Source organism: Tasmannia lanceolata, unplaced genomic scaffold (genome assembly GCF_043159265.1).
Source record: "Tasmannia lanceolata isolate RefF3 unplaced genomic scaffold, GAP_Taslan_0.1 ptg000004l, whole genome shotgun sequence".
Classification (NCBI taxonomy): domain Eukaryota; kingdom Viridiplantae; phylum Streptophyta; class Magnoliopsida; order Canellales; family Winteraceae; genus Tasmannia; species Tasmannia lanceolata.
In genome coordinates, this window is record NW_027518681.1 from 6,743,388 (window position 1) to 6,770,439 (window position 27,052).

The 27,052-nt window shown below is 44.4% G+C and overlaps 1 protein-coding gene and 2 pseudogenes across 1 annotated transcript; all 3 read left to right on the plus strand.

Moving 5' to 3' along the window:
* Positions 1 to 2,766: 2,766 nt before the first annotated feature.
* LOC143875771 (basic form of pathogenesis-related protein 1-like) lies at positions 2,767 to 3,603 on the plus strand (annotated as a pseudogene).
* Positions 3,604 to 7,618: 4,015 nt separating this feature from the next.
* Positions 7,619 to 8,674, plus strand: LOC143875772 (uncharacterized). Its single transcript, XM_077377377.1, has 2 exons — positions 7,619 to 8,082; positions 8,167 to 8,674. Exons 1-2 carry the CDS (start codon positions 7,639 to 7,641, stop codon positions 8,632 to 8,634), a joined length of 912 nt encoding a protein of 303 aa, XP_077233492.1. The 5' UTR covers positions 7,619 to 7,638; the 3' UTR covers positions 8,635 to 8,674.
* Positions 8,675 to 22,349: 13,675 nt separating this feature from the next.
* On the plus strand, positions 22,350 to 23,193 carry LOC143875773 (basic form of pathogenesis-related protein 1-like; annotated as a pseudogene).
* Positions 23,194 to 27,052: the final 3,859 nt, after the last annotated feature.

The window sequence follows — 27,052 nt, forward strand, 5'->3', positions numbered from 1 at the left end:
AACCACTAGGGAACCACATTTTATACCTCGGAACCACTAGGGAACCACAATTTCTACTCCGGAACCACTTGGGAACCACATTTTATACTAGGGAACCACTAGGGAACCACATTTTATACCTCGGAACCACTAGGGAACCACATTTTATACCCTTGAACCACTATAGAACCACCATTTATACCTCGGAACCACTAGGGAACCCCATTTACACCCCGGAACCACGAGGGAATCACATTTTATACCTTGGAACCACTAGGGAACCACATTTTATACCCCGGAAACACTAGGGAACCACATTTTATACCTCGGAACCACTAGGGAACTACATTTTATACCCCGGAACAACTACGGAACCACATTTTCTACCACGGAACCACTAGGGAACCACATTTTATATCTCGGAATCATTAGGGAAGTGAGCTAAAAAGGTGATAGCGTAGGTGAAAATGCATAGGGAAGTGAGCTAAAAAGGTGAAGGGAAAAAGAGAAGGGAGGGTATTCTTGTCCTTTGGGATTTCTAGAAGCACTGACAGCCCCTATTTCACAAAAAAAAAGAACGTACCCTTACTTGATAATTTAACCAAAACTTTGCATTTTTCTAACAACTTTTCCTTTTTTTTTTTCAATAAAACTTTATTGTTTGAGACATATAGAAACTCCCCATCGGCTCATTTTTTTAAAAACTGATTAAAAAGAACTTTGGAGTAGGCTGGTGTCTAGGGGTGTCAATGGACCTAGACGGTCTGATGGATAGTCCAAATCCGAACCTTAGTAGACAGGATCTAGGCACATTAGAAGGATCCATGGACATATTTTGGATCCTCTTTGTAAGATCCGAAAAAATCCGGATCGTGATCATGGCATGGTAAAAAAATCCGATGGATAGTCATGATCCGAAGACCTTTTACTAAAATACCCTCAAAATATTTCTTATATTAAGTCGTAAAGGAGGGGTATTTTCATAAAAATATGAACTAAATATTGCTTAGCTTAGGACTTTCAACTCCCCCTCCTCTTCAAGACATCTTTTTCTCTTCCTTTTATCAATCGGTTTTCCTTCATGTAAACTTGCCACTCACCCTCAACAAGGATTAGTTACTAGCTAGAAAGTTTCATTGTCACGCAGCCTTGAACATTGGAGTTCTTTTCAACAAAAAAATCATATTCTTCATCAAAATCATGGGTCGTGACTAATTCTTTTATGAATTGATGAACTTTTGGAGTTCATTTCAAATGAAGAAAGCTAAGATTTTTTGTTGTTTTGTAAGTACCACCAACTAGGATACTCCAATGGACGGACCAATTTGAAATGGATCTTGACCGGGACACAAGAAGTAGGATGTGAAGAGCACTGCGAATCCGATCCGACCGATAAGGGATTTGAATGGATCATGACTAAGACATAGGTGGATCCGATCCGAAGTTGATCCGTTGACACCCCTACTAGTATCTCTCTACTTAAGACATATTTTCTTCTCTTTTTGCTCTTTTGCTTTTGCTGGACCTCTTCCGATTGATGAAATTCAATAAGATCAAGAGAGGGAGGAGTTTCGTAAACTCGCGTAAAGGCCTTGAAGACATGTTTGGCAACCATAATTTTTTTTTTCATTGAACGTTAGCTTACAAAGTGTTGAGAGAAGCGTAATGAGAATGGGAGAGGGAGAGAATTATAGAAGTCAATTTTTGGGTCCTAACTGGGACTTTAGTCGCGTGGGGTATGTTTCTGAAGTCAAGCATCACTAGGCAACTCACATGGTCTGGTCCCATCTCGAATGGACATCCATGCGACTCCGAGTCGCTTTGAAAAATCTCGTTGTTTGGGCATACTTTGGCGTTAAGTCAAAACATGAGAAATGAGTTTTAGTTAGATTGAACTTTTTTTCATCTCCGCAATGGAAAATTCACATAAGTAGGGCTGCAAATGAACCGAGCAGGCTCGCGAACATGTTTGGGTTCGGCTCGTTAAAAGCTCGGCTCGGCTTGTTCGTTTACTAAACGAGCTGAACCCGAGCCCAATAATTAGGCTCGTCAAATAAATGAGCCGAACTTGAGCTTTGTATAGTTCGGCTAGGAAAAGCTCGTGAGCTTTTAGGCTCAGTTCATAAAGCCGAGCTTAGCTCTAAAGCTCGGATTATGTTCGTTATATATATATATATATATATATATATATATATATTACTTAATGGTATTTATTTTATTTTTTAGGCTCGGGTCATTAAAAGCTCGGCTCGTGCTCGTGCTCGTTTCGTTTACTAAACGAGCCGAGCCGAGCCGAGCTTGAGCTTTGTGGAATTTTGGCGAGCCGAACATGAGCCGAAAAAAAAAAAAAGCTCGTCACGAGCCTCGCCTCAAATTTAACGAGCCGAGAGCCCGAACACCCCAAAGCTCGGCTCGGCTCGTTTGCAACCCTACACATAAGTCATTCAATGAATGGTTGAGGGATGTATAACTACGGATTACAAAAATCAAAAGTTTAAGTTTTCTTTGTAGAACCCGGCCTAAACAAGGCTCCATGGATCAAGGGTCAAGGATTATCTGATCAAAGTGTTCTCAATAGAATTTGGCTGGACTTATATGTTAACCCTTTAGATCAAAGGATGTAATCACGTAAAATCAGCATATAATCAATGAATAATACTAAAAATGTCACTTCTAACCACCACTGTTCCAGCGTATTTCACGGAAAAGATAAACGTTCACTTTCGTGACTCACGACTTGCCTCTTCAAAAAAGCAAGTGAGGTCTTTTGTAGAGTGTCCTCTATATATTACCCTAACAACAAGAGTCTCAATGTGCCAAAGCTTGAGATATTTCTGAGTTAAGAGACTTTAAGAGAGTGAAAAGAAGTGGAGGAAGATGGAACAATCCGCCCTTGCATTGGCTTACATATGTGTCATGGGTCTAGCCCTGGTCCAAGTTTGTAGAGCCCAAAACTCCCCACAAAACTACCTAGACGCCCATAACGCGGCTAGGTCACAGGTTGGTGTGGGCCCTATGACATGGGACAGCACCGTGGCGGCCTACGCCGAGAACTATGCCAACCAGAGGAGCGGCGACTGTGGGCTCGCCCATTCTGGCGGACCCTATGGCGAGAACCTCTTTGGCGGGTCCGGATGATTGGAGTGCGGCCGATGCCGTGAACGCGTGGGTCAGCGAGGGTCAGTACTTTGACTACAACACAAACACTTGTGCAGGTGGGGAGGTCTGTGGACACTACACCCAGGTCGTGTGGCGTGACTCGGTCCGGCTCGGGTGTGCCCGTGTCACATGCAGTAATGGTGCTATATTTATCACGTGCAACTATGACCCACCAGGCAACTACCTGGGTCAGCGCCCTTACTAGAGGTCTTAATAGGGCTATTGGTATTTAATTAAGCAACTCTTCTATAGACTACTAGTACTAAGTAAGTTCTTGAGAGGAAATGATGCTGATCAGGAAAAAGATAAGAACAGTGTAGGAGTTGATTGCTATTAGTTTGTGAGCTTAATGTGTGTGTGTGTTTCTTTTAATGGTCATATGTGTTGTCGTTTCTTTACTTTGAGTTGTGAGCTTGATGTTTTTCTCTTTGTTCTCCTATATATCTGAACTTAGCTCTTTTTTAATTTATTTTTTTGAAATAACAATCTCGAACATTAGAACATTTTTAATCTGAATGTACTAATTTTAAGAGAATGTTCTATCTTAAAAGAAAAATTTGTTGAGCAATCATTGCTTTTTAAAGCTTGGAGAGAATCTCTCTCAATGTAAAATGGGCGTAAAACAGATTTTACACCCATTTTAAGTGGAACAATGGGTGTAAATTTTTTTAACCCCATTTTACTGTGAAAGAAATGAAAAGAAACAGAGTCCCAAGGAAAACAATCATGCTGGGAAAGTTGGCTTGTTTCCCAGCCGGCTATGTTGGGAGGCAAAAATAGAAACAGAAACATTTTTAGGCTTTTGGAAAAAGGCCTAGCTATAAAGTCTCTGTAACCTTGTGTGAATGGTGTTACGGCAAAGGGAGGCTTGGGCGGAGAGGCTCTTTGTGTGCGCAGAGAGGGGGGCAGGGGGTTCTCTGGTTCCTCTTGGGTCTTCTCTTGGGGTTTTCTCTCAGGTTACTCTCGGTACGTGTACGGTCTTGGATGAGAGGAGCAAAGAAAGGGTTGCGGGTTTGTCGGTTTGGGTTTAATCCATTGTAATTGAAATACCCCAAGCGTATTTTCGTTTTTAATGAGGGTATTTACATAAATTTCCTAAAATTTTGTATTAGGGTTGTTTAAAATTAGTATAAATACTGGAGCAAACCAAGAACGGCCGGAGTTGTTCCCACCATCGGAATAAGGCAAATCGAGGTAAGAATAAGTTTTGTTGGTAGTTTCGTATTGGATCTGTAGGAGTTTATGTTCTTGTGCCAATTAGGGTTTGTGGAGAGTTTTTTTTTTTTTTTTTTTTTTTTTTTTCTTCGTTCGGCGAAATTGCAGCCAGTATCCGAAGAGTTTCTTGGGGTCTTTGTTAACCTTTTGTCACAAGCTTTCCAACGGATCCAATCTTGCTTGATTTCGAAGAGAAACGGAGAAGTTATGGCCATTTTAGATTTGGTGTAAATCGGGTAAAAATCGCCCTAAAAAGAAAATTTTCTGTTCGACGATTCGGACGCCCTAACATTCTTCGGACGTCCGAAAGGGTACCTTCGGGCATCCGACTGAATGGACTGATAGAAATCAGCTCTCTAGTTCCAAGAGTCCAGAATGATTAAGGCACCCGAGGGGTTCCATCCGGACATTTGAACCATGTCGCTTGGGCGTCCGAAGGGGACCCCGTCGGACATCGGAACTTGAAGATTATGGGGCTTTAATAAATAATTTTGTCTTCTATGTCAGCTCCCTTAATGTATCTATAGAGTTCATGCAGTCTAAGGATTCTCTTAAATCTCTTATATCCTGTTAGGCCTAAAATCGGTAACAGGTACAACAGTGGCGTAAGAGCTGAGCTGAAGGATCAAAGTAGCTAGGTTCTGAGAGACCGAAGTGAGAGCGAGGGAGGTGGTGGAGAGTGAGTCCTGCACAAAGCAAGCGAGGTCAGAAGACCGGACCGGGTTTTACTCCGGACAGGCCCTTCGACACTCAAGTCAGTATGAGCAAGAGTGAAGGGGAGAAGTCTAAGAGTTTTTAGGGAGGAGAGAGGATTTTTCACATTACCCCTTGGTCTGAGCTCTGATTCCCTATTTATAGGGAAAAACTGGTGAGGTGTCCAGGACAGGTGGCGGCCTGTGAGAGGCTGCAGCTCACCTACCCTGGGACAGGTGTCAGCCTGTGAGTGGCGACAGGTGTCAGCCAGTGAGTGGCTGGTGTTTTCACACCCTATCAGTTTGCCCCCCAGTTTTCCAAGTCATTGAGGGACTTGGGAAAGTGCGATCAGTCGGTCTTCTGGATGAGCAGATGTTGTTCGGAGGTGAATCGAAGAATTGAGTATGGAGTTCGGAGATCGCAGTCCGGAGTACGCAGTCCGGCGTTCGCAGTCCGGAGTCCGGCTCAAACCGGACTGGCTTCTGATGGAGAGTACGCCACATCCAGTTCGCAGTCCGGAGTCCGGAGTTCGCAGTCCGGAGTCCGGCTCAAACCGCACTGGCTTCTGATAGAGAATACGCCATATCCAGTTCGCAGTCCGGAGTCCGGAGTTCGCAGTCCGGAGTCCGGCTCAAACCGGACTGGCTTCTGATGGAGAATAGACTGCGTCATATTCAGTTCGCAGTCCGGAGTTCGCAGTCCGGAGTCCGGCTCCAACCGGACTGGCTTCTGATGGAGAATACGCCATATCCAGTTCGCAGTCCGGAGTGCGGCTTCAACCGGACTGATTTTTGTCGTTTTATGAGACGCGTTATATCCAGTTCGGCTTTTTCCGGACTGATTTTTGTCGTCTTGTGGGCAGTCCGGTTCGTCCCGAACTGATTTTTGTCGTTTTGCGGGCAGTCCGGTTCGGACCGGACTGATTTTTGTCGTTTTGCGAGAACGCGTTATATCCAGTTCGGCTTTTTCCGGACTGATTTTTGTCGTCTTGCGGGCAGTCCGGTTCGGACCGGACTGATTTTTGTCGTTTTGCGAGAACGCGTTATATCCAGTTCGGCTTTTTCCGGACTGATTTTTGTCGTCTTGTGGGCAGTCCGGTTCGTCCCGAACTGATTTTTGTTGTTTTGTGAAGAACGCGTTATATCCAGTTCGGCTTTTGGAAATCCAGTGCGGAGTACGGAGTGCGGAGTGCGGAGTGCGGAGATCTGTTCCGGAGACGTGAGTGTCCACGCGCGTAGGGGCATGCGCGTGCTTGATCGTACATGAGTGGGAGAATGTGTCCGTCATAAATAAAGGACACGTGGCGCCATCCAGGTGCTCTCGAGATGCGAGCGTCGTATTTATTACCCAACCGTCTCAGAAAAACTATAAAAGGAGGTTTACCCCTTCTCATTTTTTACTTTTCACTTTTTATCTTCTTTTCTGTTTTTGCTCGGGGAGTGTGACTTCCCAGTTCTCAGTTCGCAGGTCGCAGTCTCGTGCAAAGGTCTTTGCGAGCTCCACACACCGATATTCCTCTCAGCCCTTCTTTTTACTATGTCTGGTAGTTCTTCCGATTCCGAGTCCAGTACGGGGTCCTCCACTAGCAGTAGTTCAGAGTTTAGGCCGCCTCAGGAGCCTATAGTGGCTAGGACGTCCGCTAGGATAGATCTTGTAGATAGCGACGACGGAGGGGACAGGGATGAAGTGTTTTTGGACCTGAATGCCACTCCACCCCTGACTGGCAGTATCCCCCGAGCAGAAGGGAGTGTTGGGAGCGACGCTGCTGAAGCGTCCACAACATTCCTTCCTGGCCGGGCGGTGGAGGTGATCGCTAGAGCGCGGATGGATGCCAATCCAAAATACAACCTGCGAGCTCTAGTCGAGGAGAATTACCTCTCCAGGTCCATGCTGGGAGACATCAGGGACAAATACTGTGTGCCCCCAAGGTTTGAACTGCGGGCGGCTATAGAAGGAGATAGAGCCTGTAACGAGAGTCAGGATCTCTGTATTTACGAGGAGTCACTGAGGGCGGGACTCCGATTTCCTTTGCATCCCTTTTTCACAGCGGTGCTTCGATACTACGGACTTGCCCCAGCCCAGGTAGCTCCGAACTCTTGGAGACTACTGACTGGGTTCTTGTATCTCGTCCACGGCCGGTTAGAGAGGAGCGTGACTTTGTCGCTGTTCCGTGCTTGTGCACATCTGAAGAAACATAAAGAAGGGGGCTGGATCTACATTAGCCAGCGCCCTGAAGGAAAGATAATCACTGGCATCCCGTCGTCGATTCACTCGTGGAAGAATAGATTCTTCTACATCATGGATCAGGAGACCAGTGAGCCCTGGCCTGTCCCTCTAGTGTGGGACACTCCAGATACTTCAAAGCTAAGCCGAAAGCCGCTCCTCGAAGGTGAGGATGCGGTAACATTCGCCTTGATGCGGAAGGAGATTGAGCAGTCTGGCCTCATCCGCTGTAAGGAATTTTCAGAAGAGGAGATTCTGGTCGGGCTGGGCGTGAGTGCCCCGACCCCAGAACGTATGTAGCTAGACTTATCTTTGCAATCTGTTCGCTTTTGTATACTTGTTTCTGACTGCTTGCTTATTTTTGCAGAGATGAAGAAACAGTCACTCGTAGAAAAAATAAGACAAGAGGCCCAGCCGAGGGCAGAAGAAGGTGCTAAACAGGCACAGCAAGAGCGCCAAAAAAGAAAGGCGAGTGACCTGGCCAGTCCGGCTCCATCTGAAGGTACTGCTCCGCCCCTAGCTCCGAGGGCGAAGACTACGGTGAAGCTTGTAGGGCCCTTCTCTCAGGGCGTCGGCTCTTCAAAGTCCGGTGGTGCCTCCACTGGTACTGGTTCTGGAGGCCGTCCCCCAGTGGGCTTGAGTGATAATGTTTTCCGGCCTAATTGGGCCGTTATGAGGGATGACACTGCTCTGGGCGAGAGCCGAGTAGCTGGAGAAATCATGAGTAAGTGCCTGTTGCGAAGGGACAAGCAACAGATTCTCCGTGAGCCGCCAGCTACAGGAGAGGAGGCGGTGCGTTCTTCTCTCTACCAGGTAAGGAAAGAATTTAAGTTGCTGGCTTCCTGTCCCCCCTTTTTTTTTTGTCCAAATATTGCTGATATTGGCTCCTTTCTGCAGATCGCTTTGTACTACGACGATCTCCTGGCGAAAAGCAGGAAATTCTCTGAAACCATTACTAAGTCCGAGGAGGTGAACGGGAAGCTAGCTCTTGAGGCCCAGGAGCTTCAAACAAACATTGGGAAGGTACAGGAGGAGAAAAAGCTGCTCATGGAGGACCTGGCCTTGGAGAAGCAGAGATCAGCCAAGGCTGCGGAGGCTCAGAGAAAGAGGGCCAGAGAAAGGCAAGAGGCTGCGGTGAAGGAGGCAGCGACAGAGGCCGCAGAGGCGAAGGAGGCTGAGCTCTGCAGTCTTTCTAGTGAGGCGTATAGCCTAGGATACTATGACTGCCTTCAGGAGCTTCAGGCATGCAATCTTAACCTAGTGATGGAGAAGATGAGTCTTCCTGCCAGGCCGAAAATTGGTGATGAGGAGCCAGCCCCTATTGCTGATGCTTCTGTTGTTACCCCCTCTCTTCCGAATGTTTAGTTTCCTGAATCTTTTTATCCCATTTTGTAATGGTCCTTGAGACCCCACAGCTCTTTTAGAGTACATTTTGTAATGGCCTTCGAGGCCCCAAGCTTCTGATTAATGAAATCGCATTTGTCTTTCTGTCTCTGGTATCTCTTAACTGAGTTGTTTACTTGTCTTATCTTTTAGTTTTGATATTTGATAACCTAGAATGGAGTTTGTTGAGAGCCGGGTCGTGACGAGCTGGGATTTCAGTGAGTACCCAAGTTTGGGAACTGGGTTTCCAATGAGTGCCCAAGTTTAAGAACTGGGTTTCCAGTGAGTACCCAAGTTTTGTGAACTGGGTTTCCAATGAGTACCCAAGTTTTGTGAACTGGGTTTCCAATGAGTACCCAAGTTTTGTGAACTGGGTTTCCAGTGAGTACCCAAGTTTTGTGAACTGGGTTTCCAATGAGTACCCAAGTTTAAGAACTGGGTTTCCAGTGAGTACCCAAGTTTTGCGAACTGGGTTTCCAATGAGTACCCTAGTTTTGTGAACTGGGTTTCCAGTATAAGAGTGAAACTGAATCTGCAAAAAGGTTATTTATTCATAACAACAAATATACAAACTTAGTCACCTTTTTATGCCGGATATCTTGACTACTGATAATAGTTCCTGAGATTTTTAGAGTTCCAGGCGTGAGATAATAAGTGCTCCTCCAGTGTCTCTAGCTTGTAGCTTCCTGGCCGGATAACTTCTTTCACTCGATATGGCCCCTCCCAAGTTGGAGAGAGTTTCCCGACTTTTGTCGGTTGGGAGACGGCTGCCCTTCTCAGGACCAAATCTCCAGTCTTGAATTCTCTGGGGCGAATCTTGGAGTTGTGATAATTTGATACCTTCTGCTTATAAGCGGCGACCCGAATTCGGGATTCCTCCCGGATTTCTTCTAGTAAGTCGAGATTGGCACGGAGTCCGTCGCTGTTAAGCTGCTCGTTGAAACTAGTGATTCTGGGAGATGGGGTGCCTATATCAACTGGTATCACAGCCTCAGTTCCAAAGGAGAGGTTGAATGGTGATTCACCAGTTGTCGTGCGAGGAGTGGTGCGGTAAGCCCACAGAACATGATAGAGCTCATCTGCCCATCGGCCAGCTTTTTCATCCAGCCTCTTCTTTATCCCTTGAAGCAGGATTCTATTAGTCACTTCCGTTTGCCCATTGGTCTGGGGGTGAGCAACCGAAGTGAATCTCTGTTCAATCTTTAAGTCAGAGCAGAACTTCCGAAAGTTCCGGCAGTCGAACTGTTTGCCGTTATCTGTGATTAAGGCACGGGGAATCCCAAATCTGCAGACCACTGCCTTCCAGAAGAAATTCTGTATATTCTGCTCAGTGATCTGGGCTAGAGGTTCTGCCTCCACCCACTTGGTGAAGTAGTCGATTGCCACTACTACGAATATGCGCTTTCCGGAAGCCGGTGGAAAAGGGCCCAAGATGTCCATCCCCCATACTGCAAAAGGAAGTGGACTGATAATTGGGGCCATCGCCACAGCAGGCTGGTGGATGGTGGGGGAGAATTTCTGGCACCTCTCGCACTTTTTAACCAGGTTCAGCGCGTCTTGTCGTATGGTGGGCCAGTACAATCCTCTGAGGAGTACCTTGATCGCCAGGGCTTTGCCCCCCAGATGTTCTCCACAGATTCCTTCATGAGTCTCTTGCAATGCGTACGCGGCGTCGCTTTGTCCCAGACACTTCAGGTACGGGAGAGTGTAGGACCTTTTATACAAAATGTCACTGCTGAGGGAGAATCGGGCGGCTCTCTGTATCACCTTACGGGCTTCCTTCTTATCTTCGGGAAGTTTCTCGTCCCGTAAGTAATGAATGATCTCATCCATCCAGCACGGATCGTTCTCCACCTGCATTATTTCTGCGGCTTCTCTTTCGATGCTAGATCTTTGTAGGAATTCCATACGTATGCTTCCAAGAGTGGTGTATCCAGAGGCAGCCAGCTTCGACAGTACATCTGCTTTGGCATTTTCTGTTCGTGGTACTCTGATGACCTCGAAACTGGCAAACCGGCTGGAGAGTTGATGAACCTTGGCAAGATACTTAACCATACGCTCATCTCGTGCTTCGTAGACCCCTTGGATTTGGTTTGCTACCAGCTGTGAGTCGCAGTATGCTTTTAATTTCCGGGCGCCGGTCTGAATTGCTAGGTTCATTCCGGCAAGGAGGGCTTCATATTCTGCCTCATTGTTGGATGCACGGAATCCGAATCTCAGAGCATAATCCGCAGTGAACCCCTCAGGCCCAGTGAGGATGAGGCCTGCTCCACAGCCGTTTTTATTTGAAGATCCGTCGACATATACTTCCCAAATTGGTGTGCTGGTCATGGAGTCCTGCTCTGCCGGCGGTTGCAAGATTTCTGTCTGAGTTTCTGCTATGCATTCTTCAGGAACCGCTTTCTCTGCAACTGGGAGTTGTACCGTTTCAGGGTCGGCGACTTGCTGGGGGATGGTGCACTCTGCTACGAAATCTGCCAGTACTTGGGCCTTGATGGCTGGCCTTGGAGCGTACTGGATGTCGAACTCGCTCAGCTCTACGGCCCATTTCACAAGTCGTCCGGAGATATCTGGTCGATGGAGTACTTGCCGAAGCGGCTGGTCAGTCAAGACCTTTACAGTGTGAGCTTGAAAGTACGGTCTTAATTTTCTTGCAGCCATTACCAGCGCGTAAGCCAATTTCTCGACCCGCTGGTACCTTGTTTCTGCGTCGTGAAGAACCTTGCTGACAGAATAGATTGGTTTTTGCTGGCGGTGCTCTTCGCGGACGAGGACAGCTGCCAGTGCCGTGGAGCTAACGGAGAGATATAGAAATAACTCCTCACCTGGCTCCGGCTTTGTTAATAATGGCGGGGAGGACAGATACCTTTTCAGCTCGTCGAAGGCAATCTGGCATTCTTCCGTCCAGGGCGCAGTTTTGAGGCCCTTAACCGCACTGAAAAATGGCTGGCATCTCTCCGCTGATTTGGAGATGAAGATACCCAGCGCCGCTATCATTCCCATGAGCCGCTGAACTTCTCTGATGGTTTTTGGGGCGGTAAGCTCCATCACGGCTCTGATCTTTTCTGGGTTTGCTTCTATCCCTCGCTGGCTCACCATGAATCCTAAGAACTTCCCCGAACTGACACCAAAAGTGCACTTGGTGGGGTTGAGTTTCATGTTGTGCTTCTTTAGGACCTGAAATGTTTCTCTGAGATCAGACACGTGGTCTTGTGCACTTCGACTTTTGACCAGCATATCGTCCACATAAACTTCCATGTTTCGGCCGATCTGGTTCTGAAAAAGTCTGTTCACCAGCCTTTGGTAAGTAGCTCCAGCGTTTTTGAGGCCAAAGGGCATAACTCGGTAGCAATAAGTCCCTTGGTCTGTGACGAAGGAGGTCTTTGGTATATCCGACTCGAACATCCTGATTTGATTATATCCGGAGAAGGCGTCCATGAAGCTCAGCAGCTCATGACCTGCTGTGGCGTCAATGAGCTGGTCTATCTTCGGGAGTGGATAGCTGTCTTTTGGACAGGCCTTATTCAGATCGGTGAAATCGACGCAGGTTCTCCATTTTCCGTTGGTCTTTTTGACCAGGACTACGTTTGCTAACCAGTCCGGGTATCGAATCTCGCGAATGAAGTCAGCCTTCAGAAGCCTCTCCACTTCTTCTTTTATTGCCTGTCGTCTTTCGAAAGCAAAATGTCGCCTCTTCTGCTTCACCGGTCTACAGGTTGAATCAACACCAAGCCTGTGTATGCTGACCTCTGGATTAATGCCGGGCATATCGGCCGGAACCCATGCAAAGACATCTGCATTGGCGTGGAGAAACTCGGTGAGCTGGTGCTGAATGCTGCTGCTAAGGGAAGAACCAATCAAGGCGACTTTCTCACTGTCCTCAGGGCACAGTGGGATGGAGAGGAGGTCTTCAGCAGGTTGAGTCCCTCTGAGCTCGTCCCTAACATCGAGCAGTTCAATTGGTAGTGATTCCACTGCGTTTTTGCCTTTCAGTGCCATTGCATAGCACTCTCGGGATTGAGGCTGATCTCCTCGGACTTCCCCCACACCATTGGGGGTTATGAACTTCATCTTTTGGTGGTAAGCTGAGGCCACCGCACGGATTAGGTTCTGGCCAGGCCGTCCCAAGATAGCATTATAGACCGAGGTGGCCCTTACTACCAGGAAGTTAACCATGGCGAATGCTTGACAAGGTGCGTCCCCGACAAGAACGGGGAGCTCGATCTGCCCCACTACTTTTACGACTTCCCCGGAGAAGCCAAATAAATCTGAGTTCGCCGGCTTCAATCGGTCGTCGCCAATCATCATTTTCTCGAAGGCGTGGTAGTATAGAATGTCCGCTGAACTCCCGTTATCTACGAGAATTTTCTTCACCTCCCAGTTGGCAACGAGCATGGTTAAAACCAGTGCATCGTCGTGGGGTAGGATCAGGTTGTCCAGATCTGCGTCTGAGAAGGAGATCTCATTCTCCGTTCTCGACTTCTTGCTGGTTGTGTGCACGGCGTTAACTCGCCGTGCATAAGCTTTGCGAGCGGTAGAGGAGGTGCCCCCAGCGGCAGGCCCACCCATAATTGTACTGATGACCCCCCTTGGCTGAGATCGGGGTGCCTCAGGCTGTACATTGGACGGTTGAGGGGTCTTGTCCCGAGCAGGGGGCTGTTGTGATCTCCGAGGGCTTCGGCCCCGAGGGCTTCGGCCCTCGGGGCTCTTGCCCTTGCGCTCTTGCTTGCGGCTGTCGGTTCGGATATACTTTTTCAAATAACCCCGGCTGATAAGCTGCTCAATTTCTTCCTTGAGCTGCCAACAATCATCTGTGTCGTGGCCGTGGTCCTTGTGGAACCGGCAGTACTTTGAAGGATCTCTCCTGTTTCCTTTGGAGATCATTCTAGCAGGCCACTTTATGAACTCCTCTTCACTGATCGCTGCCAGTATATGTTTTCTGGAGGTGTTGAGAGGCGTGAAGTTTTCTTCTCTTCTCTGAGGAGGCGGAGACTTCTCTTTTCGGGGAGGTTTATCCTCCCTGCGCTGCTTGGGGAGATTCTTCTCTTCAGAGGTTATCCTCCGATTTGAATTAAGAGCAGCCAACGTTTCCTCCACCGTTATATACTCTTCTGCCCCTGTCATAAGATCCGCTAACGAGTGCGGATTTTGTCGAGCCACCGCTCGACGGAAATCATTAGACCTGGCGCCGGCGAGAAGCGCGTTCATTGCTGCTGAGGGATCTAGATTTGGCACTTGAAGTGCCTCCCTGTTGAATCGGCGGACGAACACCTTGAGAGGTTCATTATCCTCCTGTCGTAGAGCCATCAGTGATGCTGTTGTTTTCTTTGGCCTGCGGCTGCTCATGAAGTGGCGGACCAGATCCTCTCCAAAGTCATCGAAATTGCTGATGGAGTTCGGTTTGATCCTGGAGTACCAGTCTCTCGCCGCGCCGGTGAGCGTCGTTGGGAAGGCTCTGCAAATGAAGCCATCAGAGGCGCCGTGGAGGAGCATCATTGTTCTGAATGTCTCCAAGTGGTCCACAGGATCGGTAGTGCCGTCATACTGAGGAACGGCGGGCATTTTGAATCCTCTGGGTGCTGGAGCACCTAGAACATCATCGGTGAACGGCGTTCTACTTGAGAACACCCTGGAGGTAGGCCGGCTCTGGTCCTTCGCCAGCTCCTCTATTTTATGGTTCATGTCCTCCATTCTTTGTAGTAACGGATCCGCCCTGTGGCCTAAGGACCTCATTCTTCCCACAGATTGGCTCGCCGCGGAGCCGGACTGACTCTCCGGACTCCTACGACGAGGTCGAAGTTTTTCTGGTGGCGCACGATCTTCATGAGCTCGGCGCCTCTGTGTGGAGCGAGACCGTGACCTTTCACGGCGGTGAGGCTCTGTTTGGGCGTGCCTCGTTGTGGGGTAATGAACTTGTCTAGCGGAGTGATGAGTTCTGCCATCTCCATGGCGTGATGACTCTCCCCTATGGACTCCTTGGGCAGATCGCGGGGCCTCTGGAGGAGGTGGAGGGGGTGCTTGAAGTAGTTGTTGGTACTGACCAACAAGGGCCGTCATCTGCTGGAAGAGAGCTTGGACTTGCTCCGAGGTGGGCACGGGATTGTGGTGCTCCGAGCGAGGAAGGCTTTGCTCGGCTGTAGCAGAGGCTGCCACTACCATCGAGGCGATTCTCCCGCTCCGGGTCCGACGAGGTAGCGCGGCTTGGTTGGTCTGCGCGGAAGCTATCCGCGCACTTTTGCGCCCTGCCATTTTTGTGTGAGATGTCTGAGAACAGGCTTTAGTTCTAGGGTCCCACGGATGGCGCCAATCTGTTAGGCCTAAAATCGGTAACAAGTACAGCAGTGGCGTAAGAGCTGAGCTGAAGGATCAAAGTAGCTAGGTTCTGAGAGACCGAAGTGAGAGCGAGGGAGGTGGTGGAGAGTGAGTCCTGCACAAAGCAAGCGAGGTCAGAAGACCGGACCGGGTTTTACTCCGGACAGGCCCTTCGACACTCAAGTCAGTATGAGCAAGAGTGAAGGGGAGAAGTCTAAGAGTTTTTAGGGAGGAGAGAGGATTTTTCACATTACCCCTTGGTCTGAGCTCTGATTCCCTATTTATAGGGAAAAACTGGTGAGGTGTCCTGGACAGGTGTCCAGGACAGGTGGCGGCCTGTGAGAGGCTGCAGCTCACCTACCCTGGGACAGGTGTCAGCCTGTGAGTGGCGACAGGTGTCAGCCAGTGAGTGGCTGGTGTTTTCACACCCTATCATATCCTATTGCTCAAGATCTATTGTTGTGCGATAATTTATACTCACTGATTTCTAATACTAAATGAGAGGATTTAGTGACATAAGATATAAGAGAATGCGGGAAACATTGTTCAAAGTTGATACAACTAAACAATAAACATGTTCAAAGTATATATTGTATGTAGGTATATCGGAAACATCTTTTAGTCTCCTTAGTAGAATTTGTTTTACGCAGTCGCAATGGCAAATAGACTCTAGCGTGGTAGTGGAAGGAACACCAATGACGATGTAAGCAAGGTGGCAACACCAAACTCCTCCTTATCATTTTGTCAAGAATAATAACATAGATACACTACTAAATCCAACGTCGGTTTGTTTAGATCTTGGGTAAAAAATTCTTGGAAAAAAGTTTACCTAAAATTAATTTTTAATTTTTATAGAAATCCCAAATGTTGGCCGTGTAAAACATCATTAGGCGACCCACATGGTCTTGATCCTATCCCTAATTGACATCATGCACGGCATAGAGGGCTACAAAACCACACAGTTTAGCATTTCTCGGTGGGACACTAAGGTCATGTTTGTTTGGATTTTGAGAACTGATTGTCAACCCAATACTGATTATTGGATTGACTTACAATCAGTTCTCAAAATCCAAAATAAACATGTCCCAAATGTAGAATTGAGTCCAATATTCAGTTTTTGACTCGCAATCAGTTCTCAAAATCCAATACAAACAGAGCCTAAATGAAGCTTGATGAATAAAGGCCTAGAATTATATCCGACTAAGGTGTTCTCAATGGCATTTGGCTGGACATATGGTTGTTGTTCGGTTCAATGGATAGGCCAAGTACCTGAAAGTCTGGTAGCAGCCAGTAACCAGGAGTAAACCGAATAAGGCTTTGTCCTTGATTGGTGATTCAAACCGAGGCACAAGTAGGGCTCAATAAATGTCTTTCAGGAAGGAGCCTAAGAACCCCGGGTCTTCTTCTTTTTTTTTTCTCATTTTCCGTACAAACTAGTTGGAGACCTGTGCGATGCACAGGGCAGCCCAAAAAAGAAAGCTTTATAATATTTTTTTAAATAAAGATTTTCCCAAATTTATGGTAGATATTCTTTAGTATGCAACTTTGTGAATGATTGTCATCTGTGTTAGTATTTTGAGTCCAAAACTGAATATTGGACTCTCAATCGGTTCTTAAACTCCGAAACAAAAAGGGCATTGGTGAATCAATGTCAAGAACTGAACATGTTAATAGCAAAGCAAACTCCTTGATGGAACCAGACAACAAACCTGGAAACTATGGCCTAAACAAATTCTTATAAAATAATGAAAACATAGTATAACTAAGTAGCGAAACATAGAACATGACATAAACTAACTATTTCATGTTTGAATTGGATATAGAGGCTACAATCATTCTAGGAAATTATGGTCATTTGTGTCAGCTAACTTCCCATCTCCTTTAGCTGTTGGTTTTGGCCCAAGCATCTCCAAGTGATGCATCCGGATGGTTTTAGGATGATGATCATGCCTCGCAGGGATAAGGAATTGTTGAAGTTCTTTTTATTTTTTTTGCAAGTGTCTTGAATAGCATGGTACTTTTGTAAGAAAATTCTTTTTATTTTTGGAAAGGGATATCACATGACGATTTTAGGTATCTACCCTTCATGACGATTTCAGTTTCACTGGATTATTCTCGAGTGGCTTAAAGGCCTACTTTTACATTACATAAATCATCATCAATGTACTGCATGATTATATTTCTGGAGTAGATGAAGCAACAATGAGGGCAATTAGAAACTTCACAACAACAAAAGATGGACAAAGTGACCATCCTGCTGGCCAATATTTCCAGGCACCATAGAAACCTTAACTCTGCATGCTCTTCTAATGGAAAAGTCTTTTAGAAGACTGTGCTTCAGGGACAGAGCTCGACCTGTAATACATACCTTATATGCATCTCTGCTATTTAAAAACAACAGGCTTGCTGCCATTGTTCTCAAGTATTATATGGCAATCGACATCACCAGGAGATGTTGCAATCGGCATGGAGTCCAACTACAAAATTCGGGTGGGATCAGGAAGATGAAAAGGCATCAATAATCACTATAACATGAAAAGACACAACAAAAATGAGTCGATAAGTTGTATTTTTCTAAAAAGGAATGCTAAGGGATATTTGCAACCCATGTAATTAATTCAAAAAACTTTGAATTGATATTTGATAAATTCATCCTCCTCTTTCCCAGTTGCCAAGCCTGCTCATCCCAGAACACATAGAAGATATTTAAAAATGATATACAATTTTAAGGTTTAAATAAAAGTCATGACACATTAAAATTGGGAAGAAAAAAGCTGAGAAGAAAAGGAAAAATAAACAAGTCCTGAAAAAGACCCAAAAAACTTGCATGATCGCCATCACAGGAAAAATACCACCTTAAGAAACCTTGAACATTAAGAGTGTTAAAGGAAAAAAAAAGAAAGGTCCCAAACTCACAGAACCTTGGAGACAAATTTTACAAAATAATTACACTCAGCTAATTTATAACTAACTATATAAATTTCTTTGCCTTTACCTGAAAGAAAGAGAAACCGTTGGAAGTCCTGTATAATCTTCTTGCTTCGAGGAGCTGCTCCATATAACATCAGCTTCAAACATTAGGAAAAAATCAAGAGAAATTAATAGAACATAGAGGTTTCAAACATGATCACATGATCAGAGAAAAAAGAAAATGTGAAATCATTTGCGATGTCATAAATGGGTTTCAACATAAGGTGCAGAGAGAAAATATATGGAAATATAGAAATTTTTGAATAGAAATATGTGAAATACCTTTGGGAAAAAATCAGCTACTTTTTTTTTTTTCTTGATTGTGAATCCTAAGGAAAGGAACTAATAGAGAGTTTTACATTTGTGGAGGAGGAGTGCCACCTGGCGCAACCACGTTTCTTAACACGTTTTTAAATTTCGTTATTAAGGTTACGTGTGATAGAGGAATACATGTGAAACGGTGTGCCACATCCCTTAATGCGTTATTAAATTTCGGAATGCAGTGGGGGTGACATGTGGCGCAGCCTCAGCTTCCCACATTCAGCTTTACTTATATATATATATATATATATATATATATATATAGATAAGGGTAACATTTTTTCCTTTCTTCTCTCAGAGAACTTGGTAAACCATAGTCACTAAATTGGGTTTACTTGAGATAAGTTTACCAGATTGGGTTTACTTGAGATTTGTTTGAAAGCTTGTTAATGATACTATTCTGTGCTTATATATACAAACACGAAATTGTCAATAACTCTCAGGCACAACCGATTGTGGGCCCCAAACCGATTATTTTACTTGGTGAACTCATTTTCCGTTGTTTTTTTTTTTTTTTTTTTTCTGTCAGAATTAAAAAATTTCCATTTTTCAAGTGAAGTACAAACGTACTAGACCATGAACTTATGCTTTCCATGGAATAATTTTTCATTGCTATTTTCTATAATTTTCTTTTCCCTAGATCCAAATGTCCCTGTTATGTTGATATGGGTCTCGTTCTTTTCCTTTTAAAACGTTATTTCCTATTGTGGCTGTTCACTACAGTGATCGAAATCCTTGGATAAGTTGTTCTTGAGACTAGCTATTTTGCTTAAGATATGTTTCTCTTGAAATTATTTTGTTTTTTGTTCACTAATTTTGTTCTTATGAGAATATTTTATCTAGGAAAAAAGGTTGAAGTGAAAGACATCAAGCTTGTACAAGGATAAAATAAAACTTGGCTAGCTATCCCTCGGCGAACAACCCCAATATATAAAACAAATAAGGAGAGTCGTTCGGACCTTAAGATTGTTTCTCAGTTCCCTTAGTCTAGAGTAAAGTAGGGAACCTAGTGCAATATGTATAGTAACTCCACTTAGGATATGTCGTAAGTTTTGTGAAATGGCATGCTTAGTTGTATTTGGTGACACATAATATCCCTTCATTTCACTTGTAGTCTTACCACGACTCCTTAATTAATTATATGATCAGTTTCGTCATTGTTTGAAACTTCTGATACGATTCATGATTCAGTAATATTGTTTGAAGTTCTCCATGTAATGAAAGTAGTATTCTTTTTCTTGATAAGATTACTAATAATAACGCAACCCTGGCCATGTATGGCAGAGCCCAGGGGTGCAACTTGGGTCGGGGTCAACCCGAAACCGACAGGTTCAACCAAAATTTGGCTCGGGTCGAGTTGGAAAATCTAACCTGATTTAATTTTGGGTTGAGGCCCTGGGCAACCTGACCCGACCTGTTCCCGACCTCTCCCCTCTAATTTTATCGCGATTTTCAAATTTTTAGGGTTATGTTTTTTCTTCGGTATTTTTTTTAATTTTTTTTCCTAGCCTAACCAGAACCCAACCCGATCTAGGAAAAAACGGCTGAGGTCAGGGTTGAAAGATTTAGAGGCTAGTTGGGTTAGGGTTGACCATCCTCAAACCAAGCCTCCGTTTGGGTTGGGTTAGTGTTGTGGGAATGCTACCTTGGGTTGTCATAGGGTTGTCATAGTGTTGTGGGAATGCTACCTTGCCTTCATCAGGTAACACGAACTTATGCAAATAAATGCACTATACTCGTGGTGCACGAGAAGTGTTCCACAAATGGTTTTGTGTTCACACATATTTCAGCCCTTTCTTCCTTTTTTATATACTCAGTCTTAAAGAGCATCAGCCCATGTTCGAGTGTTAGTATTGGTTTTTTCTCTTTTTCTAGGATGCAGTCACTGGCCCCACCACGTGTTCATGTCGCGTTATTTATGCAAAACTCATAAGAAAGCTCGAAAAATTGTCATTTGAATTTTTCAAAGAAAACTCTGTGCTGGATCTAAATGAATTTTGAAAGAGTTTCACAAAGTCAGTCGTTCTCTCTGTTTTATTATTATTATTTTTTTTACAAAAGATACGTTTTAAATTCGTCTTTATTGTCCGAAAATGTATTATTGACGTTTTTTTTTTCAATAAAACTTTATTGTTTTGAGACATATGGAAACTCCCCATCGGCTCATTTTTTTAAAAACTGATTAAAAAGAACTTTGGAGTAGGCTGGTGTCTAGGGGTGTCAATGGACCCAGACGGTCCAATGGATAGTCCGAATCTGAACCTTAGTAGACAGGATCTAGCCACATTAGAAGGATCCATGGACATATTTTGGATCCTCTTCGTAAGATCGGAAAAAATCCGGATCGTGATCATGGCATGGCAAAAAAATCCGATGGATAGTCATGATCCGAAGACCTTTTACTAAAATACCTCAAAATATTTCTTATATTAAGTCGTAAAGGAGGGGAACTAAAAATTGCTTAGCTTACGGCTTTCAACTCCCCCTCCTCTTCCAGACATCTTTTTCTCTTCCTTTCATCAATCGGTTTTCCTTCTTGTAAACTTGCCACTCACCCTCAACAAGGATTAGTTACTAGCTAGAAAGTTTCATTGTCACGCAGCCTTGAACATTGGAGTTCTTTTCAACAAAAAAATCATATTCTTCATCAAAATCATGGGTCGTTATTAGATATAGTGACTAATTCTTTTATGAATTGATGAACTTTTGGAGTTCATTTCAAATGAAAAAAGCTGAGATTTGTTGTTGTTTTGTAAGTAGGACCAACTAGGATACTCCAATTGACGGACCGATTTGAAATGGATCGTGACCGGGACACAAGAAGTAGGATGTGAAGAGCACTGCGAATCCGATCCGACCGATAAGGGATTTGAATGGATCATGACTAAGACATAGGTGGATCCGATCCGAAGTTGATCCGTTGACACCCCTACTAGTATCTCTCTTCTTAAGACATATTTTCTTCTCTTTTTGCTCTTTTGCTTTTGCTCGACCTCTTCCGATTGATGAAATTCAATAAGATCAAGAGAGAGAGAGAGAGAGAGAGAGAGAGAGAGAGAGAGGAGTTTCTTAAACTCGCGTAAAGGCCTTGAAGACATGTTTGGCAACCATAATTTTGTTTTCATTGACCATTAGCTTACCAAGTGTTGAGAGAAGCGTAGTGAGAATGGGAGAGGGAGAGAATTGAGAGGGTTGGGTGAAAAATAAATAAATAAAAACTCTATTTTGGGTAGAGTTTTTCTTTTCTCTATTTTTCAGCCTGGCTGAAAATAAGGTAAAAAAAACACTCTATTCTGTATAGAGTTTTTCTTTTCCCTGTTTTCCAGCAACTTCTCCCCCTCATGTAAGATAACATTCGCAGAACTTTCATGGCTGCCAAACATGGCCAAAAGTGAATTTTTAGATGCGTAGAACTGAGATCTAGAAGTGTTGATGTACATAAAAATATTGTTTAATTATCTAAATGGATATACGCTTATGAATAATCTAATTCTTTTACGGGGAAGGCCATGTAGAAAGACACTTTTATGATCAATTATAGAAGTCAATTTTTGGGTCCTAACAGGGACTTTAGGCAACTCACATGGTCTGGTCCCATCTCGAATAGACATCCCACCCGACTCCGAGTCGCTTTGAAAAATCTCATTTTTTCTACATACTTTGGCCTTAATTTAAGCCAGAATATGAGCAATGAGTTTTGGTTAGATTCTAATTTTTTTCATCTCCGCAATAGAAAATCCGCATAAGTCATTCAATGAATGGTTGAGGAATGTATAACTACGGATTACAAAAATCAAAAGTTTAAGTTTTCTTTGTAGAACCCGGCCTAAACAAGGCTCCATGGATCAAGGGTCAAGGATTATCTGATCAAAGTGTTCTCAATAGAATTTGGCTGGACTTATATGTTAACCCTTTAGATCAAAGGATGTAATCACGTAAAATCAGCATATAATCAATGAATAATACTAAAAATGTCACTTCTAACCACCACTGTTCCAGCGTATTTCACGGAAAAGATAAACGTTCACTTTCGTGACTCACGACTTGCCTCTTCAAAAAAGCAAGTGAGGTCTTTTGTAGAGTGTCCTCTATATATTACCCTAACAACAAGAGTCTCAATGTGCCAAAGCTTGAGATATTTCTGAGTTAAGAGACTTTAAGAGAGTGAAAAGAAGTGGAGGAAGATGGAACAATCCGCCCTTGCATTGGCTTACATATGTGTCATGGGTCTAGCCCTGGTCCAAGTTTGTAGAGCCCAAAACTCCCCACAAAACTACCTAGACGCCCATAACGCGGCTAGGTCACAGGTTGGTGTGGGCCCTATGACATGGGACAGCACCGTGGCGGCCTACGCCGAGAACTATGCCAACCAGAGGAGCGGCGACTGTGGGCTCGCCCATTCTGGCGGACCCTATGGCGAGAACCTCTTTGGCGGGTCCGGATGATTGGAGTGCGGCCGATGCCGTGAACGCGTGGGTCAGCGAGGGTCAGTACTTTGACTACAACACAAACACTTGTGCAGGTGGGGAGGTCTGTGGACACTACACCCAGGTCGTGTGGCGTGACTCGGTCCGGCTCGGGTGTGCCCGTGTCACATGCAGTAATGGTGCTATATTTATCACGTGCAACTATGACCCACCAGGCAACTACCTGGGTCAGCGCCCTTACTAGAGGTCTTAATAGGGCTATTGGTATTTAATTAAGCAACTCTTCTATAGACTACTAGTACTAAGTAAGTTCTTGAGAGGAAATGATGCTGATCAGGAAAAAGATAAGAACAGTGTAGGAGTTGATTGCTATTAGTTTGTGAGCTTGATGTGTGTGTGTGTTTCTTTTAATGGTCATATGTGTTGTCGTTTCTTTACTTTGAGTTGTGAGCTTGATGTTTTTCTCTTTGTTCTCCTATATATCTGAACTTAGCTCTTTTTTAATTTATTTTTTTGAAATAACAATCTCGAACATTAGAACATTTTTAATCTGAATGTACTAATTTTAAGAGAATGTTCTATCTTAAAAGAAAAATTTGTTGAGCAATCATTGCTTTTTAAAGCTTGGAGAGAATCTCTCTCAATGTAAAATGGGCGTAAAACAGATTTTACACCCATTTTAAGTGGAACAATGGGTGTAAATTTTTTTAACCCCATTTTACTGTGAAAGAAATGAAAAGAAACAGAGTCCCAAGGAAAACAATCATGCTGGGAAAGTTGGCTTGTTTCCCAGCCGGCTATGTTGGGAGGCAAAAATAGAAACAGAAACATTTTTAGGCTTTTGGAAAAAGGCCTAGCTATAAAGTCTCTGTAACCTTGTGTGAATGGTGTTACGGCAAAGGGAGGCTTGGGCGGAGAGGCTCTTTGTGTGTGCAGAGAGGGGGGCAGGTGGTTCTCGGGTTCCTCTTGGGTCTTCTCTTGGGGTTTTCTCTCAGGTTACTCTCGGTACGTGTATGGTCTTGGGTGAGAGAAGCAAAGAAAGGGTTTCGGATTTGTCGGTTTGGGTTTAATCCATTATAATTGAAATACCCCAAGCGTATTTTCGTTTTTAATGGAGGAATTTACATAAACTTCCTAAAATTCTGTATTAGGGTTGTTTAAAATTAGTATAAATACTGGAGCAAACCAAGAACGGCCGGAGTTGTTCCCACCATTGGAAGAAGGCAAATCAAGGTAAGTATAAGTTTTGATGGTAGTTTCGTATTGGATCTGAAGGAGTTTATGTTCTTGTGCCAATTAGGGTTTGTGGAGAGTTTTCTTTATCTTTTTTTTCTTCATTTGGCGAAATTACAACGAGTATCCGAAGAGTTTGTTGGGGTCTTTGGAAACCTTTTGTCACAAGCTTTCCAACGGATCTAATCTCGCTGGATTTCGACAAGAAACGAAGAAGTTATGGCCATTTTAGATTTGGTGAAAATCGGGTAAAAATCGCACTAAAAAGAAAAATTTATGTTCGACGATTCGGACGCCCTAGCCTTCTTCGAACGTCCGAAAGGGTACCTTCGGGCATCCGACTGAATGGACTGATAAAAATCAGCTCTCTAGTTCCGAGAGTCCAGAATGATTAAGGCGCCCGAGGGGTTCCCTTTGGACGTTTGAACCATGTCGCTTGGGCGACCGAACTTGAAGATTATGGGGCTTTTAGTTTCAAGATCCGAGCGACCCAACCCTCAGACGAACCATGTCGCTTGGGCGACCAAACTTGAAGATTATGGGGCTTTTAGTTTCAAGATCCGAGCGACCCAACACTCAGGCACCCGAACCCCTTTAGTAAAGGCTCTTATACGCCGTGTTAGTGATGTTTATGGTTTTGTATACCCCGGTTTCACCCAACCTTGGATTGGCCCCTTCTCAATGGCATCTTAGGTATACTTTGTAAGATTAATATTAATGGTGGGGTTGATTGGGAACACTTGCACAATTGATTGTAGGTGACTGAAGTATAATGTGACCAAGATATTGAACTTCAATCGTGAGGTGAGTAATAAGGAATTTCTCTAGTAGCTTTTGATCAAACTCCTATGCTATCGTATTGATTCTGTGCCTTTATGTATACACAACCTGAACTGTGCCCTTCATTGACAATCCTTGGGTCTAGCTGCACCTGTTTGCCCATGATTCATAATGTTTACTTTGTAAGATTTGGCCTACCACTTGGGGATTTGCTCAGTTGATTTATGAGATTTTAGATCGAGAGCCAAGATCATCCATCTCCTCTCAGCATGTTTGAAGGTCGGCTAATAGTGAGGCCTATTGGCTAGTTAGGGAGGGAGCTTGCAGGGAGTCATTAAAATCTCAACAACCTTCCCTCTTAATAGGTCTTGGATTGGAACTTTCTTAAAACAACAATAACAAGAAAGACAAATCTCAGGGAGGAAGGAAGTCAAACCACTCCAACTCCAACCCCCTAACCCCACTTCTAGCCAAGGAGTCCGCCTCCCCATTAGCAGATCGCCGAACATGATTGAAAACAATAGATGAGCCCGCAATTAAATCATCTATTTCATCAAAAATAGAAGAAAATCTCCAAGGAGGCGAGACCAACCCCTTCAACCATTTAATCACATTCAAAGAATCTCCCTCCACAATAGTGATATCCATGCTATCTCTCTCAAGCCTTTTTATGCCATGATAAACCGCCCTCACCTCGGCCTCCGAGGCATCACAAACTCCAAGAGGGCCGGCAAAAGCCCAAATAACTTCACCACAAGCATCCCGACACAACCCACCAACACCGGCCGGGCCCGGGTTCCCAATACTCGACCCATCAAAGTTAATTTTGAACATTTCAATAGGCGGAGCCTCCCATCTCTGAACAATCGGATGCCAGATCTTCCTACTAAAGCAAACAATCCTCCAACCCTCCCATAAGTCAAAGGCCGATACAAAACGGAAAGCCGGTAAACTTCTCGCCCATGAAATAGTGAGCGCAATAATTTTCATATATATCCAATACAGAGATTTTGCAACCCCTTCAAAGACACGGGAGTTTCTCTCACCATGTTGCAAGAAGACACAAATTCCACAATACTTTGCCCTTCTTCTTCCATGGCACAAAGGTCCAAAGGAGAATCAACTCTGGAATAGAAAATGGAAAAATCCAACATATGCCAAATCTCAGAAATATCAAACTCCATACCTGACGCGTAAAGGAGCAATGCATGAAGAGATGATCCACAGATTCACCATCTTTCAAGCAGAGGGGGCAATGGTCAACAAGCATCATACCGCGCTTCCGGAGGAAGTTAATCGTTTGAATCCGATCACGACATACCGCCCATCCAAAGAAACCAACTCTAGGCGGGCAATGAAATTTCCATACCTCGGCTGAAATGGAGGATACACTGCAAGGCAACAAGCTGAAATAGAAAGATTTGACAGAGAAAAAACCAGACGATTCCGCAGTCCATACTCTTTTATCCATACCGCTTCTCTTAATGTAGCAACCATCTAAAAGCTTAAGAAATTGGGCAACCGACTCTCGCTCCCGATCAAAGAAGTTCCTTCTAAACCTAGGGGACCAAACTAAACTACCCCCATCTCGAGCAAAGCATTCAGAAACAAAACTCTCTTTCTCAGCAGCTACACGATATAAAGTTGGGAATAAACTCATAAGAGGCTCATCAGCACACCACACATCCCTCCAAAATTTTATTCGATCCCCCGAATACACTCTAAATCTAACCCTCAAAAGAAAAGCAAATGACATTTTCAAAATGTCACGCCACACAGTCAAACCTTGTTTCTTGAAATGGTTTTTAGATTCCCACTTCCCCGGCTTGCACCCATATTTACTCCCAATTACCCTAACCCACAACTGAGAATTTTCCTCCCCGAACCTCCATAACCATTTTCCTAACAAGGCATGATTAAATTCTTTCACTCTCCTAATACCCAAACCACCATTCCTAACAGGTAAGCACACACTCTTCCAACTGACCAAAGAAATACCCTTTTTCTTTTCATTGCCTCCCCATAAAAATCTACGTTGGATTTGTTCAATACGCGAAACAACACTGACCGGGCATTTAAACAAAGACAAAAAATATATGGGAATATTGGCCAACACCGCCTTAACCAACACAAGCCTTCCCCCTCTAGAAACAAGATTTCTTTTCCATGATTCCAACCTCCTTTCAATTCTCTCTACAACAGGATCCCACAAAGATTTTTTTGGTCTCCCCACCCCCAGTGGGCTCACATTGTTTGGATGATCCAAAGCATTCATTTGATGGGCCATATCATAGATAGGGTGTGCCCAAAAATCAGCTCCATTGGATTATCCTAACCCTTCAATCTGTGGACGAACC